At 53.7% G+C, this 14,526-nt stretch overlaps 1 protein-coding gene across 1 annotated transcript; it reads right to left on the reverse strand.

Annotated features, from left to right (window-relative positions):
• Positions 1-3,065: 3,065 nt before the first annotated feature.
• Positions 3,066-9,103, reverse strand: LOC130149129 (vigilin-like). The gene is given in 9 exon segments (XM_056338430.1): positions 3,066-3,073; positions 3,590-3,774; positions 4,261-4,301; positions 4,516-4,722; positions 5,574-5,789; positions 6,264-6,470; positions 8,130-8,244; positions 8,246-8,343; positions 8,884-9,103. Coding segments are annotated over 9 exon segments (1,287 nt in total). The 5' UTR covers positions 9,094-9,103.
• Positions 9,104-14,526: the final 5,423 nt, after the last annotated feature.

Consider the following 14,526-nt stretch of genomic DNA (forward strand, 5'->3'; position numbering starts at 1 on the left):
AAAAGCTTTTCTTCTCTCCTTTTCTCTTCTGGTATGCTTTCCACCTCTTCTCCAGAGGCCTGTTTTCCCTTTCTGTTTCTTTGCTTTTCATTTTCCTGAAATGAAAGACCCTGCAAACTTTGATATTCCACAGTGTTATTAAAGAGGTAAAACCACGATCAACTGGACAAAGGGAGCTCATTTTACCTTCTTTCCTCTGAAAGGCTCATCAGCTGTTCCAGGTCTACCGAGGAGTCTGCTGTGCTCTCGGGGGTGGTTGGAGGCAAAGCGCCTGAACCGGAAAGGTTGAAGTTGACAGGTGGCAAGACACCTAGAGTAGTAAGCTACTGTTTTCCAAATTGCTACCTTAGCTCCTCAAATAAGATCCCTTTGGTTGCTTTGCATTATCCACATTTTGCACAGTCATAAGATAGGCTTCAGGAGCTCTGATGAATTGGGATGATGGGCTGCCCCTTCTTGCGGGCTGGGGCACCACAAACTGGAGGGGTCTTGGAGGGTAGGACAGACCTCAGAGAAACGCGGGGAAAGGAGGGCAAGAAAAGCCTTGCCAGCTTCGTTCTGCTGGGGTTTCTTCTGCCTTCCTGGGACACAGTTCTGCCGTTATCCCTTGGGCAGCATTATCCCATTCTGGGGCGTGAGCCTTTTATTTTTAAATCTGCGATTTTGTATTTGACTTCTTGTAAGTATTTAGATTAAGCACATTCCCAATGCATCTGAGAAACAACCTTTCTGGTTTTTCTTCTCTATCATTACAGGGTGGGAAAAGTCAAACAGACAAGGGATCTAATGACAGGAGGAGGCACAGCAGCTGCTTGGACCTATCAGAAACTACTGTCATACATGAGAAACGTGTCAGTGTTTGTTGGCCTGACATCCCTCTACTATTTCTGATTTCACCACCATACCTGCCCCTGCTTCTTTGTAGAGGATGAACAGAGAGGGTGCTGTGTGCAAGAAGTCTTTTGTCTGGGGCTCTGCGTTTGCTCCACCTGCACGGCTCCTTTGATCTTCCAAACACACTCCTGGAACACAAAAGCACGTGCAGCAAAGTGTCTTCGTGGAAGTGGACAACACCTAAACCAAAATCCACCAGCAGCACAATAAGGAATAGGACCAGAGTCCCCAGATTTTGAAAACCCTCAACCCCTCCTCATACCTGCGCACCTGTCCATGGGTGCTGGCACCTCCTCGGCTGATGGAGGGGAGAGGCCGGCCACCTCCTCCCCAAAGATGTCCCCACAGTTTTCAATGAGGAACTCCACCAGCATGTTCACCTGCACACATCAAAGCCTTGGTCTCAGCCTACGAGTTTTCTCCCTTTGAGCCTCCCAGTTCTCCCTGCCATCCCCCTGGGGAGGGAGGGAGGGAGCGAGCAGCTGTGTGGTGCGCAGCTGGCAGCCCTGCTTGAACCACAGCAGCCTATGAGCAAAATAGTTAGCTGGTTGATGGTGAGAGTGCTCATTCTTCATCCTCCATCAGGCTACAGGCATCTCCCGTATCACATTGGGACAAACAAAAGCCTCAGCAGTCCGGCTGCTGTTGGAGCTGCTGGAAAAGCTTTTTGGGTAAGCCAACGTAATTGTAGTGGCCAGCGTGGCAGTTTGCTTTATACCATTGCCCTGCGTGTGGGCATCTAGAGAAACTGCCCGGCAGTCAGTGTGCAGGGATGACGGCCACAGGGGACAGCAAGCTGCAGGTGATGGTCAGCGGTGGCACTGTGTTTGCCTGTGTGTTGTCCTGGCTCTGAGCTAATGGCGCTGCTCCCCAATGGAGCATCCATCGAGCCTGAGCTGTGTCTTAGCCAGAATCCAAGCAGGAGCTGAGAGGACAGTGACACCTCCAGAGGTGCCATCCGGCCCCCACCTCCCTGTGTGACTGTGCTGCGGTGTGAGTCCTAAAGCTCAGCCATGATGCCCACTGACAAGGAGTCTGGGCCAAGGGATGATCCCAAAGTCCTCCCCTAGGACGCACCACCAAACAATATCTGCCTAGTCCCCAGTTATCACATGGCAGACGTAGTCAGAAGAGAGGAAAGATCATTTTATTGAGGACATCAACTGCGGGCTGGGGGGGTGGTGGCTACCCAGGAGCCCCAGGGCTTCAGGCAGGAAAACAGCACCTGCAACAATAAGAGCCAGGAAGCACTGCTAAAGCCACAAAGCCAGGACGAGGCGTGACTTGGTTGCCCTTGCTTTGGGGAACGCTTTACAAAGTGCCTTGAATCAGCGCTCCCGCCCAAAGGACTGGTTCTCTTCATTTACTCCAGCAGCCTCAGCAGACAATAAAAGCCTTACACAAGCAGCCTGCCACAGCAAGAAAGGATCTTCCTGACTTGCCGTTCAGTTCTCAAATGTTACGTTACTGCTTGTGGAACAGGGTTTAATAGGCTGTATTCCCAAGACCTCTGACTCCCCTTTACTGACCTGAGCCCCCGCATTCATGCTTTTCCCAAATGATATTCGTTCTAGTGTTTGGTCCACAGTTCCCCGTTCTAATATCTGATAGTGCATTCCACCACTTCATACATTGACTTTTCAATCGCTTTGTCCGTCTCTGGCCAGCCCCCTCACGGGGAACACGGAAATGCAGATCAGGACTCCCCACTTGCTTTGCAGTTAACTGTGTCTCTCACACACATCACACTCACCGGGCAGCCCTCAGCCACACAGGCAGCATGTTACAAGGTACCGTGCACTTACATACAACTCTAGGAATGCTGACAGTTTGCGTTAGCACACAAAGTACGTGTTTCAACGAACAACTGCCAAAAACCAAGTTCTGATTTTTTCTGGCGCTAAGCAGCATGTTAAGTTTTCAGCTATTCGCCTAGAATTGCTAGAATATTTATTTTTTTTTTACTCACGATTCATATCTCCAATTTTGAACATGTAACAGACAACACATAGACAAACAAGACACAGAGCACTATGTCAGTTGTTATGTTCTAGGAATTCCCCAAATCTTAAGACACCCTAAATGAAGTTTTCAGCTTCCCAGAGCTTAAGACTATCAAATACTCAAAACAAAGAATAAATATAAATACCTTTTGTGTTGTGCAGTAGTCCTTACCCACCTGTGTGAGAAGTCGAGGTGTAGGGGAGTCTCACCAACAGGAGATCCAGTTGAGGGCTCAGAGGGTCCCCAGGCCCCTGAATTCCAGCACCAGCAGAGAGTTCTCCTGCCGGGCTCACCAAATTGATGCACAGAGTAACTGCTCACAGACCAATTTTGTCTTTAAGCAGCAAAGGTATTTATTTCGTGCAATGTCGGGGAGCTAGCCGATTCGCACCAAACTAGCTCCCAAGTTTTCAATGAAACGTTAGGTATTTTATACAGTTTTCCTGAGATGTTACACAACATCTTTACATACATATTCTTTTGATTTGGACACCCAATCATTCCATTCATAATAGGGGGGGGATCTAGGTGGAATAGACCTTTCCATTTTCTTCAACGATTTCCTGACTTGGTCTCCTTCCCTCCTTAAGGTGCCCACCTTTTCTAGTTATTCAGACTAGCATTGCCTTTTATTTATTTATTTGTATGTATGTTTGTTTGTTTGTTTGTTTGTTTGTTTGTTTATTAAGACCTTTCTTGGCTTTCTCCACACCCTGGGCTGGGCCCCTGATGGTCACGGTGTCACTGCCAGAGCCCTTGGTGGGGAAGTGGATGTGGACTCCACCACACTCCTCCACGATGGAGCGGATGAAGCGGCTTTTGGCACCAATGAGGGAATTGTGCAGTTTGGAAGGAATAGAGACCTCCACCTCTGTGCTGTTGGCCCAAGGGAGTACAGTACCAGCCTCTTCAGTCAAGCTGCAGAAATGTGTTTGCACCCACTCTGCTTACCCTCTAACTCCCAACCTTGCTAGGAGCTTTATAGATCTGGAAGAAATGCCTGAGCAGAGGGCTTTGAGACTGGCTACTCCTGACAGGAGCAGTCACAAACTTTGGTTCATGAGTCAAGAACAGACTGACGCATTTGTCTCCTCCCTGCCCTCACCCATTACAACCACGTCTTTATCTGTGTCTTCTAGCAACATTGTCAAGTCCCTCAACTGCAAAAGGCTAGTTGCTTCACTAACCAGCTCCTTCTGGATGGCAAGAATCCTGTGGCAAGCAACCTCACAGTTTGCTCTCTTGCCTGTGATAACAATCGTCTCCAAGTTGCTGTTCTTTGCTGGGAGATCAATTTTGGTGTTGCTTTCTTTACAGATCTGCCACAACAGAAAAAAAAAATCATCTCAGAAGTGATGAAGCCAAGAGGGGGCAGAGACCAAGGAGACAGTAAAACTGTTGGCCTGAGAGACAGAAAAACAGAGAAGCTGTTTGATGGGCAAACTGGAAGAGGCCTTCACAACAATTCAGTTCCAATTCCCATGCTGCACCTCCAGTATTGACTTCTAAGCTGCACCTCTAATGGCCCAAGAGAGACCACCCCCACTACACCTGTCAGTGCTCACAAATGTATCTTCATCGGACCTTCAAAGGAGGCCTAGCCCATCTTGTCAGTACCTTTGCATAGACTTCAGTCAATGCTTGCCCAAGTTTTTCAGGCTCGCCTCGCAGTATCACCGTCTCCGAGCTACTGTCAGTGGGTGGGATCTCGACAAAGACTCCAGTCTTCTCCAAGATCTCCTGCAGGGAATTCCCCTTGGGGCCGATGACATACTTCTGCTGGGACTTCTTCACCTCCACTGCAATGGTAGTAGTCTTCTTCTTCTGTAGGGGCAGAGACACTGAGGCATCAATCACAAGGGGGCGGGGAAGGACAAGAGCGACAGGAAGAGGCACAAGATGCAGTCAAACTCTGCACCCAGCAAAGAGAAAAGCCAAGCTGAGCACAGTGGCTCAGCAGTACCCTAGCACCCCTTGGACCCCTGCCTACAGAAAGCCTTGTGCTCAAAAATTCACAGTGGAAGTACAAAACTAGCATGCTGTGTCAAGCTCCCTGGGACACGGCATGGAAGAGACCACAAACACACACAGACATGTCGTTGTCGTCGTCCCCGTCCCCCTGTTGCACAACAGGGTTCAACTCCCAGCCATCTCCCAGGCAGTGCTGTAATGCAACACTATGCAGGCTATAAGCTGATTATCTCTGTTGAAATCCAGACTGGTACAAATACAGACCTAACCACGAGGAAAAACAGCCCAGCAACCCACAACAAGGATATTCACAGCAGCGCTGGCTGTGGGAAATAAACTGGAGTGACATTCACTCTTCAGCAACTTCTACTTAGGTAGCAACTTTGATACTGTCAGCTGGCCACCACTGTAGACTTCACACTTCTTTCCTTCCTTAGTAGCACCGGTGTGAACAAGAGCCAGGGGAGCTCTTGGTGGCCTGCTAATTCCCACAATACAGAAAAGTGAGAAATCTGTCACCTCCCTGATAGTATCAGCCCAGCTCCTACTCTGCTGAGTGAGGAAACAGTAAGATTCAGGGTCATGTACTGCAAGGGCTGCTGAGCCAGATGCAACAGAGGGATGCACAAAAGCAGAACAAGAAGGGAAGAGTGCCTAGGAGCAGGTGCCAGGGGAAGGTGGGAAGCTTTATGGACCATCCGTACCTTCTCCTCATAGATCTTCTTAACGCGAGCCACAGCCTGGGCTAGGTGCTCCTTTTCTCCGCTGAAGACTATCTCTGTCTTGTTGACACTGGGTGGAGGAATGTTGATGCGTGTCCCTGTGTCCTGCATGAGCTCCCTCACCAGCTTGTTGTAAGGGCCGGCAATGAAAGGGTGGTACACTTTCTCCACGTCCAGCCGCTCCACGGCACGCTTATCCTGGAAGAGCCCACAACAGACCTTGGTGGGAACTGCCCTCTATATTACAGTCTCTGCCAGGCACAGCTAAGTTCCCAGGGGTGTCCTGCTTGACACTCTGGCCCAAGCAACCTTCTCAGTTTGCGGGCTTGTAGATCTCCACCTCTTTCAAGCTACAAATGCAGTTGCTGCTGCTGCTCCTTATTTACGATATTCACTCCTGTGATCTCCTGCCTTATCTCAGCTGGCACCTAAGACGCGTTGCTTCAACTATTAAATGCTTGTTTTGACTTCAGAGATGGACAAAACGCAGCACAAGAAGTTTCAGGACCTGGCAGTGGTGCTCATACAGCCAGTGAGTGGCACAGTATACGTCTCCGTTCAGGCTAACGTTAGCCACTGACTGTAGCCACGGTGGCTGCAAACTCCGACTATACCGTGGGGAAGCAAAATGGCTGACCAGCTAATGCCATGAGAGAGATCATACTGAGGTACCTGCTCAGCGGAGATAAGCAGGATCTCGTGCCGGGCCTCCTCAATCCCTTCTTTAGTGCCGCTGATCTTGATCTGGTTGCTGGGGTCATCTGGGCGGGGAAACTGCATTTTGGTTGCAGTTTTGAGCTTCAGGTCCTGCAGCTTCTCACCCTTCTTTCCAATGACAAAATGGTGGTGCTCCTTGGGGATGGCAACTGTCGCTGAAGCCTGCAGCAGAAGAACCAAGCATCTGTGAAAAGCCTTGCCTGCACTGGCAGATCCACAGGAACAGAGCCAGGGAAAGCAAGGTAGTTGCAGCTCAGTGGTACTACTGAGGAGCAAACACAACGCCTTCCCAGCACATTCTGTCTGAGGGCTGACACTGTACCAGTTGATCTACAGTGCCTCCATGCCAGGAGTATAAACCCCACCTTTCCCTCAAAACCCTTCTGTTTGCACAGGAGCAGTACTCTGAATTAGCAAAGGCCTTCCGACACAGACGAGGAGGTGCCTCTCCTCCAGTGTAAGATACTGCATCAGTACACCAGACAACAACTGAGATGACAGCTCACAGGTGGAGTTTATCTGAACTCTGACATCTGCTGCCAAGGTTACAGAGAACAAGACATACAGTATGACTCCTAGGAAAGAAAAATTCAACACCAGAAACCCACTGCAGGAGGCAGGCAGCTAGCAGATGCTTACCGCTACTTAAGTGCTAAGGTGTCTTCAAGTGTAGCGCATGCTGCTCCTGGGACTGCTTCTAGAAGGGCCCACATGGAAAAAGGGTCCTTCTGTGTGCTTCTCTCAATCTACCATTAAAGGGCTGGTCTATACAAGGGCTTCCTGACTTCTTCCCTTCTCACTGAGTTTTTACAGGTCTGGTAGCTGATGACTGCTATCATGCTCCTGATCCCTCTGATTAGGTAACCACTAACAGCAATCAGACAATGAAAATGCAAGCTATAATGGAAAAAATAAAAGATGAAGAAAAGATCACTCGGTGTGACTTTTCAGCTCTGTGTTCCTGTCCTGAAGCCAGCCAAGCCTAAGAGAAGCTGGAATACAGACACACCTTCCAGACCTGGGAACAGGGCAGTAGGAGGTATATTTGAGAACAGTGGCTCATAGATCTGTGGAGGTATGACCTGACTGTTTTTTCAGATGCACATTGTGGATGTAGGGTTTTGTTCCCTCCGGCAGGGTATGACACAGGGGCTGAACAGCACTAAGCAGACATGGTATTAACATTGCATTAACTACCTTTGGCATTATACTTTAAAACACACTGCAACACCTGGCTGCGATACATCCTAACAAGAGCTACTACCTTGACTATGAGCTCAAGAACCTTAAGGTAAGAGACTAAAACCTAGAGGACTGAAGCAACTGAAACAACAGGGTTGTGGCTCCTTACCAGTGTGCCTTGAGTTACACAATGCAGAACCCTGACCCCGAAGCTTTCGGCTTTTGGCAGGACTTCCTTTTCTCTACTTTTTTCTCCCAGAGTTCCACGTTCTCCTCTGAAGGACTTCAGGAAAAGCACAGTCCCGTTCTCACACACTACAAGCTTTGTGTGTGAGGCTCCTGCACCCCCTCCAGCACCAGCACCTCAGCACAAAGTTGTTGCAACTCAAGTGTTCCAGAGATTGCAGACTCCAAGCGTCATGCAAAACCACGGCCTGTAATTACCTTGGAACCCTATTTTAAGCCTCATTTCCATTCCAAGTTGCCAATTGGATGCTTTGAAAACGTATGGCGAAGCTGAATTAGTCACGTAACAACATACCTCTTTGGCTTACAAGCACACGTGCCCAAGGGTCTCAAAGCATTTGCGAGTCTTGGGGAAAAGCAAAGATGAAGGCAGAAACAGTTAGATGCCCTCACCTGAGTCTGCAGTCGAGTGACAATCTGCTTCTGAGCCTTCGTGACTGCTTCCAGCTTGCCAGAGACCACGATCGAAAGGCCCTGGTCCTTTGCGAGAGACAGCTCCAGGTGAGCTCGTCTTCTGCATGATGTCAAGGCAGATCTTGGCCTGCTCGCCTTCTCCAAACTGATTCATGTCCTTGTATTTCCTCTCCTCCAGTGGCACATGGAACACCTGCTCAGCCACGGGACAGACAAAAGCAGGGCACAGCAAGGTGTCAGTGTGCTTTTGATTGTCAGTGCCTCCCTCTCTTATTGCCATACAGGAGGACTTCACCGGTGTACTAAGTTCTCAGATTTAGGCGACCCATCAGCCTTTCCAGTGGAGACACCAGCTGCAGTACGAGGGCACCGCAGCAGGCAGTGTGTCCCAAACTGAGTGCCTTCCTAACGAACGTGCTACTGGGGGGGAGGGGGAATACTTTAATGCATTAGCACTCACTCCTTGAATTCTGCAATCCTCCCTTCAGGCCTGTTCCAGCTATCTGTGCAACACGGATGCAGTGCTTTTTCTGGGCAGTTTTTCAACACATCCCTCCCCCTCCAGAGCAGTCCTAGCATTCAGCTGCGGTCTTCCTTGTGCCCCAGGGCAAAGTACAGCAAAGAGGCAGTTACTCTGACACACTAAGGGATTTCATACTCCAGGGAAAGCTTCACTTCACCTACTTTTTGGAGGGATGAAAAGGAGGGACATAAGACACCCACTCCCACCAACCTGAGTGATGACAGAAGCCTTTATTGGTCGGATTTCACTCCAGGGCCCAGCAGGTTCCTGGGCAGCTTCCAAACATGGTGCTTTCTCAGGGAGCGCAGGGAAGGCTTCCTCGTAGGTTGGAGGATCCTTCTCTTCTTCAGAGTTTAAAGCTGTTACTGGGGTGAAGCAAACAAGGCAAATGAGATGCTCTCCCCACAGAAATGCCCCCATTCATAGGCAGTGCAACTCTATTGAGGCATCATCAACAAGGGACAACAAAGGACTTGTGCACTACTATTCATCCTGTTAAAGTTATGTGTGGATAACTGGCTAGCTGAAAAGGGTCACATAGACATAGTCCAGCTGGCTGGACAAAAATGCACATTGCTCTCAGCTTATCTGAAGTAAAGCAAAATACACTGTCTTTGGCTGTCCTTGTTATACAGTAACAGGAAGACTTTGGTGGGAAAAGAATGTTGCAGGTGGGAACAGATAACTACAGAAGAGAAACAAGGGGCGGGCTTGGTATTTAGGCAACTAACCAATAATGAGCTTAACTTTTGTAATATGTATGAGCTAATTATAAGAAGGCATAAAAGGTGACTGTAAGGTGCAATAAACAAAGTCAAACAAACAAAAACAAATCCACAAACACAAGATAAGATCACACTACCATTACCCTAAAAACCCAGGGCCAACAAACCCAGATTCTGTCCGTAACAATAACACGCTTTAACACTTTACTCGCTTAACCAGTGGCATACCATAACCTTGTAAGCCTGAGAGACATCCCTGCACTGCTCCACACGTCACCAAAAGCAGGGGCTGAGGAAGGCTGCTTTGGGGCCCGTCGAGGGAACCATCTCCCCTGGGCTGCTCTACGGCCACCGGCTGCCGTTGCTGTCGCGCGGGTCTCAGTGCTGCTCTGCAGTCGGCCGTCACCTCCCCGCGGGACACTCCCCAGCGCAGCACACGTCTGCACTGGCTCTCCCTGGGGACAAAGATCACAAGCGAGGGACGGGCTTGGCTTTGCCCCCAGTCCCAGGCTGCCACCAGAGAGACCTGCCACCCCCGCCCCAGCTGTGCGATGTGGGCACCACGTGCAGCTGCAGCTGTGGGTCAGGGCAGCTGTGGGCAGGGGGCAAGCCCCGTGGCGGTGCCCCCGGCGCTGGCAGCAGGCAGAGCTGGGGAGAGCGAGGGGCAGCCCAGGGCAGCCGGCAGCCGGCGGCGGGGCCCGGCAGGGTGCAGCACCCTCAGCAATGCCCGGCTCCTTGCGCCTCGGCCCCAGGGCTGCAGCGCAGGGCTGGCCCCAGCCGGGGCTGGGCTGGGAACAGCCAGGCAGGGCCCCTGGCAGCCCGGCACGCACCTGCTCCCTGCGTGGGGCGGCCTGGTCCTTTGCAATCGACCCCGTGGCATCCAGAGAAGAGCCCTGCGGGCCCTGCCCTGGGCCTGAGCCATCGCTGCAGGGATGAGGCCTTCCTCGGCGTCCATCCCTCAAATCCCTCCCTTTGGCCCCCACGGTCCGTCCCTAAAACACTTCCCCTCGCCCCCGGTCCCTGCTGGCCCTGAAGGCTGGCCACAGCACTTGGTTTCAAGCCTGAAGCTGGTCATGTCATGGCTGTTCTGGAATGTGGTACAGTGAAAGGAGAGATAGAAATGGCAAATTTTGCCCCCCGGGGCGGTCAAATGCTGGCAGAGGTTGTCCAAGGAGGTTGTGGAGTCTCTGTCCTTGGGGATCTTCAAAGGCCAAGGGCACACAGTTCTCAGCAACCTGCTCGAGGTGAGTGTGCTGGAGCAGAGGGCTTGGCCCAGAGGACCTCCACTGGTCCTTTCCAACCCCCCCCCCCCCCCCTCCTGTGTGGCTCTGTGCTTTGCTTTTCCTCCTAAAGCCCCTCAGCTCAGCCCCGATGCCCGCTGGAAAGGGTGCTGGGGCAAGGGACCATCCCAATCTCCTCCCCGAGGGTCCACCCCAGCACAAGCGCTCCCCACTCCACAAGACCCTATGGCAGACACAGTCAGGAGAGGAAAAAAATTTTTATTGTCAACAGCAGCTGCAGGGGCCCAGGAGTCACAGCGGTTCAGCCGGTGAAAATCAGTCAGCACCTGCAAGGACAGAGCCAGAAAAGCTCTGATAAACCCCCAGAGGCAGGAAGAGGCAGGATTTGGTTCCCCCCTCTTTGGGGGACGCTGTTTCCGAGGAATTCCTCATGGCCCAGAAGGGACAGCTCTTGCTGGCCTCCACTCGAGGCCGGCTCCGGTGCCTTCTCCCCAGGGGTGATGTCCCTAGGGAGCTGTGTGTGCGCAGGGGTGCTGACAGTGCCCCTGTGCTGCGCAGCAGGGCTCGACGGGGAGCCCCCGGGGAGCTGCCATGGGGCTCATCCCAAACCCTGCTCAGCACCAGCCCTTGCCAGCCCTCGCCAGCCAGCTGGGCTGACGTAGGGCCGTGTTCAGGGCTGGGAAAGATGGGCAGCAGCGCGTGGTACGCACCTGGCCTTCCTGACGTGCTGCAGCTTCCTGCGTTTTCTCAGGTTTGGGTCCACGAAATCATTTCCTCTCTTCTCCTTTTTATTTGTGCTTGGCTGTCCCTCTCCTCTGCCCAGGCTTCTTTTCTCTTCCTTTTCCTTGACTTTTCCTTCTCCTGGTGGGAGCCTGCAAACCTTTCCATCCCACAGCGTGATGAGATGGGGAAAGCCCCAAGCCCCTGCAGCGAGCTCTCAGGTCAGGCAAGGGGAGCTCTTCCTACCTGGTTTCCTGGGGCAGGCTGGTCAGTTGTGGCAGGCGTGCCAGGGACTGTGCCGTGCCCTCGGGGGTGCCTGGAGGCAAATCTGGAGGTGCCTAAACCAGAAACTTGGGAGGTAACGGGTGGCAAGTAAGGGCCTGGGGTAGTGAGGGCCTGACTGCCAAATTGCCATCTTAGCTCTACAGAGGAGATGCTGGTTTGCATCGTGCACATTTTGCACAGTCCAGCCAACGCAGCCTAGACTTGATGAAGCTGCGACGGAGTAGGATTTGAGCGAAAGCCCTCTCAAGGTGGCAGCTACTCCTTTCTGTCCTTTTGTGGGTATTTTGTAGGTATGTTTTGTTTGATGAAGCAGATCATACTTAATGAAGTGCATTCAAGAAACAGCCTTTCCAGTTTTCCTTAACACGCACCACGCTGGGGGGAGAGGAGGAGCCCCAAAGGCACAAGAGAGCGGCTGCCAGGAGGAGGCCCAGCGGCTGCTTGGCCTCCTGGGAAATTACTGTCCCACCTGAGACACGTTGCCCCAGCGTCTGTGGAGCTTCCGTACCTCTGCCGCTTTAGGCCCTGCCCCTGTGTCTCCCCCAGCTCCGCTGTCGATGTCCAGCAGAGAGGCGGCTGCATCCAGAAAGGCTTTTGCTGGAAGCTGGGTCTCTGCTGTGCCTGCAGGGCCACTTTGCTCTTCGCACCGCAGCTCTGGAAAGCAAAAACACGTGCAGCAGCGTGACTTCTTGGAAGTCAAGAACACCTAAGCAAAGCCCAGACAAGCCCTACACCGCTTGTCTCCTCAACGTTGAGGTTTCTGGCATCCCAAGCCCCAGTGCCTGTGACAAGCCTCAGTCCCGCCTCCTACCTGTGCCCCTGTCCATGGGTGCTGGCACCTCCTCGGCTGATGGAGGGGAGAGGCCCGCCACCTCCTCCCCAAAGATGTCCCCGCAGTTTTCAATGAGGAACTCCACCAGCACGTTCACCTGCAGACATCAAAGCCTTGGTCTCAAGCCAGGTGCCTGCAGATGTGTCAAGCAGCCTTTCCCACTGCTGACCCTTCGTCTGCGCAGGCGGCTGCGGCTGGGGGTTGCTCTTCCAGGCACCCAGCCCACCAGCACTGGCCCAAGGGAGGAGGCAGCCAGGGACCTCGCAACAGCCAAGCTCCGATGGGCCGGGAAGGCAGCACTGGCTGCTGGGTAGGGCGTACCTTCTCGGTCACTGCCAGCATGGCCTGCAGCGGGAGCAGGTCCTCGTTGGGTGGGCTCAGCAGGTTGGGCCCGACGCAGATGGCCAGGTTGCTGCAGCTCATTCTGCTGGTGGCTGCGTTGTGGCCGATGTGCTGCAGCAGGGCCATCAGCCGCTTCAGGAGGAGGAGGTTGGCCGCAGGCAACTTGTCAGCCACCCTGAGGGAAGAGGAAGACAAGGCTGATGAAGCAGAGGGTGCCCACAGCCGTCCCCGCAGCTGGCCCCAGGCGGGTGGGAGCCAGTGGCCGTGTTGCACAGCTTTGCAGCTGCCCGAAAAGACAGCTTTCTGAGGAGCCCGTGCCTTTGCAGGCAGGTCCCAGAACTCTCCCGGTCCCTGCTCACCAGGCAGGCTGCTGCCCACACTTACGCTTTCAGCTCCTCCACCTTGGCCTGCTTGCTGGCCCTCTCCATGGCTGCCATCCAGTCCTCGTAGAGGTCGATGATGAGGAGCTTGGTGGGGATGCTTCGCAGGAATTCCTGCAATGCCAAGGGCTGCAGGTGAGCCTTTGAACGCTGCAGGCCAGCCAGGAGCTCCTCCAGCTGCAGGTCAGAAGCGCTCACCTTCAAGATGGCGGCCAGCAGCAGCGCAGGCTGGCTTCCTACATCGATGTCCTTGCCGCGGTCCAGGGCCTCGCGCAGCTGCCGAAGTTCTGTCCCACCGGCAGCTCTGCGGAATATCCCCTCCATCATCGGTCCTTGCTGGCGCAGGATAGCCAGCAGCTCCTGCAGGAGAGGCAGGAGGCCACTTGCTTGGCTGAAGAACCAAGCGGTGGCAAGGACCAGAGCTCTGCCCCAGACGTGGTTGCCTAAGCACCACAAAGGGTCTGGGACCAGAAGCAGGTTCTGGGGGTGCAGAGTCCAGTGCCCTGTCCCCACAGCTGCTGGGGACACGCAGGCCCTCTCCAGAGCAGCCGGAGGGAGGGCTGGGGACCCCGTCTGTCCAGGCTGGCTTACCTGGATGGGCCGGGGCAGCGTGTTGTCCTCCCCACAGAGGGCTGCCAGGGGCTGCCCAAAGAGCACCCTGCTGCAGCTGGAGCCCGCCTGCCCTGGCGCCTGGGCAGCGGCCGGGGTGCGCCGCAGGGCGAAGGGCCAGGGCAGCCCCATCCTCCTCCTGCTGGTGCTGCTCCCGCTGCTGCTCCCTCCTGCTGCAGAGGAAAACAGAGTAAGACACCACCAATGGAGACCCCAGGCCAGCGGTCCCAGCGCCTGCCCTGCCCTGCGCTGCCCTGCCGGCAGCACGGTGCTGTGTGGTGCGGCAGGATGGGCAGGGAGGCAGCAGCTGGAACCGCGGCTGTGGCTCGGAGGTGTTGACTTAGAGGCTCTTGAGAGCCATCGTGCCACGGGGTCAGCCTGTGCCAGCCTTCGCCCTGCCCTCCTGCAAGCTGCAGGCAGCGGCAGAGGCTCCGTGTCCCCGCAGAAGCATATCCAGCAGGCACTGCCCAGCAGTTGTCCTTGTCCGTCCAGGTGACATCCTTCCGTGGGCTGCCCAACCTGCATGGCGACACTCGGGACAAGTGAGCACAGCATTGCAGGAGGTTGCCTTGCTTTCCCAGACTCACCTGGTGCGGGGCAAAGTCCCCCTGCGTTTGCAGATGGGGCCATCGCAGGCCCTTGCTTGGGATGAGCCTGCAAGAACCAAGAATCAGGCTGTGCTTGCAGAGCAGCCCCGCAGCAGAAAAGGCCACCAGCAG

This window comes from Falco biarmicus, chromosome 4 (genome assembly GCF_023638135.1).
Source record: "Falco biarmicus isolate bFalBia1 chromosome 4, bFalBia1.pri, whole genome shotgun sequence".
Classification (NCBI taxonomy): domain Eukaryota; kingdom Metazoa; phylum Chordata; class Aves; order Falconiformes; family Falconidae; genus Falco; species Falco biarmicus.